The sequence below is a fragment of the Mobula hypostoma genome, chromosome 10, assembly GCF_963921235.1.
Source record: "Mobula hypostoma chromosome 10, sMobHyp1.1, whole genome shotgun sequence".
Lineage (NCBI taxonomy): Eukaryota > Metazoa > Chordata > Chondrichthyes > Myliobatiformes > Myliobatidae > Mobula > Mobula hypostoma.
In genome coordinates, this window is record NC_086106.1 from 35180826 (window position 1) to 35185481 (window position 4656).

Here is a 4656-nt window from a genome sequence, read left to right on the forward strand (position 1 = left end):
AACATAATATTACCAAACGCGAGTTAGACAAAACTGGGAATATTGTGTACAGTTCTGGTGACCACGGTGTAGGAGGATTTGACTGCGGTGGAGAGAACGCAGATAATGTTGCCTGGTTTTGAACAACTTAAGTGTTGAATAGGCTGGAATGTTGAAATGTTGCCCCGAATCGAAGAAGGGTGAGAGGCATGGAGCATAGATAATTAGAATCATTATCTGAAGGCACTGACATCAAATAAAAGGACATAGGATTCAGGTGAGCGAAAGAAAGATTATCACGGTTTTCTTAAGCAAAGTGCTGTTTGTAAGCAGGAAACCCCGACAGAGGAGGTGATGAGATCAAATATAATTGCTATGTTTGAGAACTGTTTCGACAACGCACTGAAATAGGCAAGGCACAGGGGACACTGTCGCAGAGTAAGCATATAAGATTTACGTAGACGGTGAAAAATATCATCATAGATTGGGTGGGCCCGGTCCGCCGTTTTTGTAATGTATGATTTACTCCCAGTATTTCCACAGCTGACCTGTCCCAGTAGTGCTGGGACACAGGAACATGTGACAATCCATACGGAAGAATTCATCAGAGGAGACAAATACTGCTGTGAGATTTTAAATTATATTCTGAAAGAGAATTCTCATTAGCCGTTATCGTGAATACGGCTTGACTACAGTATGGTGTTGTGAGGACGTAATAGGGATACTCAGCACCCTCTATGCAGATTTGTAGTGAATATATAAAGACGGGGGGATTCTCTCAAACAACTGTGCAAGTAAAGTGCAAACAATGCATCCATTTTAATTGCTATATTTTCCAATTATTAGATTGAGGAAATACTTAAACCCATTTTTAAATTCATCTCTGAACTTTCTTTGAGTGCCTGCATAAATGCATGTGTTGGTGCAGCAGCTTAGGAGCTGCAACATGACTCCGGTTTCCTGGAGAATGAATCTCGGATTGCTAGGGCTTGAACCGGTCGAATAATTGCTGTTTGTAAACCGAACAAATAAAAAATTTACAACACGAGTCGCCCATAACACGATGAAACTTCCCGAGATAGTGAAGAGTAAAACAATAGACTTCCTTCGACTCTCCATTTCCGAGTCTTTCTGTTTCTCTCCATTACTGTGACCCCGGAGTCTCTTGCGGGCTCTGCTCGCTGCTAGAATGTGCCTAACCGTGAGTGCGTTGAGCAGCAACATCAGGACGAAAGGCGCACACGGATTTAAAATGTGGTCAATCCAGTTAAATGCTGTCCATAAAACACTGGAATAAAAGATTGACCTGAAATTGCAAAACCATGGGACATTATCGATTATGTACAAAGGTTCAGTTGCAAAGTACATAGGGATGTTCTTCACAAAAGACAGGGCGCAAAACACTCCTATAACAATAGCAGCCGTTGACTCAGTGCAATACTTAGTTTTCAGCTTTTGCCAGCAAATTGCTACAAACCGATCAAATGTGAAGGCGACAGTTAACCAGACGGAACTGTCTCTGGTTGCAAATATTAGAGCAATTCGAAATCTACAGACTGGCGTGGCTTGGAGAAACAGAACGGGGAAATATAACATACTGATCCTGTGTAATATCACCGCCGTGATGAGAACCAGAAGATCCGTCACCGCCATGCCAACCAGGTACCGAGTGATACACCGAGAGAGACCGCACCTTCCGCGCGACAGGATAACGATCGTCACCAAATTACCTGACTCAATAAAAAAGACACTTTCAAATTCCTTAGTTCCGTGACATTCTAATCGCATTGTATATTTAAGAAATGCGCTACCCAACATGACGGACACAACTACATTTAGAATGTCATAAATTTATTCTGCTCTGACAATACAAGTCGCGGAAATATGGGTTTGAGATGAAAATATGAAGTTCCAAACGATCCTGAAACAATTTCCACGCAGCCTCTCATGTATTTTCTTCAGGAAGATGAGATGGGCTGGCGGGGGCAGCAATCAATTGAAACTGAAACCATTATTGCAAAATTTGGATAACCCACTGAGTGTATCCACGATCAATTAACAGATAAGTATATGAATTCTTAACGATATTTTCTGATATTTCAAAAAAAAAATTCGATCATATAGAAAGGCATCAGTTCATATCAGAACTGATTTCAGGAATCCCATCGAAGTCATGACATTGAAACAAAAAGAAACTCTTACAATTCATGGCATTGCATGACAGTGATAAAATGGTCCTGCTCAACGGATGTAATTAACAGCAATATATACATAGCCCTGCACTGTTGTCTGACAGAGAGGGCACCGACTCTCAAAACGATTGTCCCCTATAAAAATCGATTATTCCGTCCTTACCTGGAACTCCAACAGCTGCTAGGACGGGGTAATAAATAGCATACAGCAAACCAGCCACATTTCCGTGCATCGTTTTTGAGATGCTCTGACAATCTCCGGAGCTGCAGTAAACTTGACGATATTTGAAATGCAAAATGCTCTCCTAATATAATGGTTGGGAATCCTCCGTGGGCCAATTAAGCCCTATCACCTGTCGTATTATTTGAATTCCTGAAATAAACAAACTGACATGTCATCTTTTTATCGTAAACTGCATATTAAATGGTGTCGTGAATATATTAGGTCGATGCAGAGGTACACATAATAAGATATGGATCGAATAATAGAAATGCCCGCTCTTTTTTTAACCTTAACTATACAGCCAACTTCTGTTCCAAATATTACACCATACTTTATAAAACGACCTTTTCGTTATTCAGCTTTAATATTGTAGAAGCTACATCTAGCATTGTGTGATTTTATGCTTACCTTCTCAACTAAAAACGGGGCATGCTGTGATTTTTTAGATTATGGGGATACTCAGTCCTCGTTTATTGTCATTTAGAAATGCATGCTTGCATTAAGAAACGATACAATGTTCCTTCAGAGTGATGTCACAAAAAAGTTTGTGAAACCTGTAATGTAATTAATTATTCGAGCCCCGACACTTTCAGAGGATGGATAGAAGGTGGGACAAAGTGTAAAGTAATTAGACACGAGGGAACAAGCACTCATAATCGGAGGATATAAAGTACATTAACCATTAACACAAACAAGAATCATCATTCAAAAATTAGGAATATAACTTACATGTGGTAACACAACAAATGCATCAACAGGACCATCATCCGTCAGAGCAAGCTGCTGACCCACAGTAGGAAACTTGTAAATATGTGTACCCTATATGCCCTCGATCTGCGTCACAGCGGAAACTATTGAAAAGGGCAACTCGCGTTGGACGCGAGTTTCACTTGGGCCAATAAAAATAAGTGAGGATAACCGGAGCACTCATTGTGAGAGCGGTCATTGTTGCAGTGGGACAGGATTAGACTGTAGAACTGACGTTTTGACTCAAGCGGTTTCCAAGATCCGGGAGGCCATTCCAATCAGGGACAATTTGAATAGGACATTTTTGGAGTTTGAATTCTACGCTTTTGACTCGATCAGCTTCGGCAAGGAGGCACAAGAGAGTGGCAGCTGGGAACAGGTTTTTTTTCCATCAATAGCTAGCTAAATAGAATCCAGATTCCAAATAATTAAATAGAGTAGGGACGTGGGATCTGGTAATGTGTATAGGTGCATGATGTTGGAGCTGCTTGACCCCATTGTGGTTCCTGTTGAACAAATCTGCATCACGTTTTGATTATTCTAGCATCTCGGTTTCAAGGATGATGGCCTGGAATCTAAGGCTTCAAACACCGCTATGAATCAAGGAGGGGAGGTGTTACCTTGACACCATGTTTTCGAAGACTGTAACAACAATTAGTTTCACTACTTCAAATTCCTCCTGCGGCCAGGGACAAGAGAGTGTAACTCCAAGTGAGACAGATAGAGGGATTCACCAGAAGTGCCGAAGGAGCCTCAGGCTTTGAACCTGCCCTATAGGTCTCAGATTGTTCCTCCCTCCGGGAATGAGAGTGGGAGCTGTAGGGTGATGAGTCGTCGAACCGTGGCACCATGGTTCAGACAGGTGGAGGCGGAGAGAAGAGTAATGCCGTTGTAACAGTATAGTTAGACGAACAGTTACAATTCTGTCTCAAAGTTCAAGAGTCCCGAAGGCTGCTTTGTCTTTCTAGTGCCCAGGTTCAGGACATTTCGACTGACCTGCAAAAAAATTTCAGTATGAGGGGAAAGATATATTTCTCATCCTGCATGTTCATACAGACGACTTAGGCTGAACAAAGAAATGGTTCTGCAGAGGAACGGTAGCAGCTAGAGACTAAATTAAAACGCAGAACCAGAACACTGACGATATTTGGGATGGTATCTGAGCCTCTGCCAATTAGCAGGAGATCTGAGAGCTAAATTCGTGCCAGAAACGCTGTTGTAGGAGAAAAGGTTTTTTTTTATTGGTTGGATTTTGGCACCAGTATTGGGAAAGGAGGGAACTAGTCCATGGGACGGCACCGTTGAATCATGCTCGGACTGGTGTCCTGGTGAATCAAAAACCTAAATAATAAGAGGATAGTGGGTTTGATAGCTTGGAAAAGCTTAGAACAGTTAATGGAAAGGAAAGTGCAGGAAAGGCTCTGCCTATGCTTGTCCTGTAGATTATACTCTTATGGAGTCTGTCATGTTCATGAAATATTCTCGTATCCATTAATCAAACATAGAGGTAATAAA

General features: G+C 41.6%; 1 protein-coding gene across 1 annotated transcript; it reads right to left on the bottom strand.

Annotated features, from left to right (window-relative positions):
- Positions 1 to 798: 798 nt before the first annotated feature.
- Positions 799 to 2404, bottom strand: LOC134352501 (probable G-protein coupled receptor 139). Its single transcript, XM_063059767.1, has 2 exons — positions 2335 to 2404; positions 799 to 1709 (listed from the first exon to the last, which is right to left on the bottom strand). Exons 1-2 carry the CDS (start codon positions 2402 to 2404, stop codon positions 799 to 801), a joined length of 981 nt encoding a protein of 326 aa, XP_062915837.1.
- Positions 2405 to 4656: the final 2252 nt, after the last annotated feature.

Bases quoted from the DNA above. Each gene is read 5' to 3' on its own strand.
- LOC134352501 (XM_063059767.1), bottom strand. From the start codon at position 2,404: ATGCACGGAAATGTGGCTGGTTTGCTGTATGCTATTTATTACCCCGTC. The intron at 1,710-2,334 runs GTAAGGACGGAA...TTATTGAGTCAG, and splicing joins AGCAGCTGTTGGAGTTCCAG to GTAATTTGGTGACGATCGTT.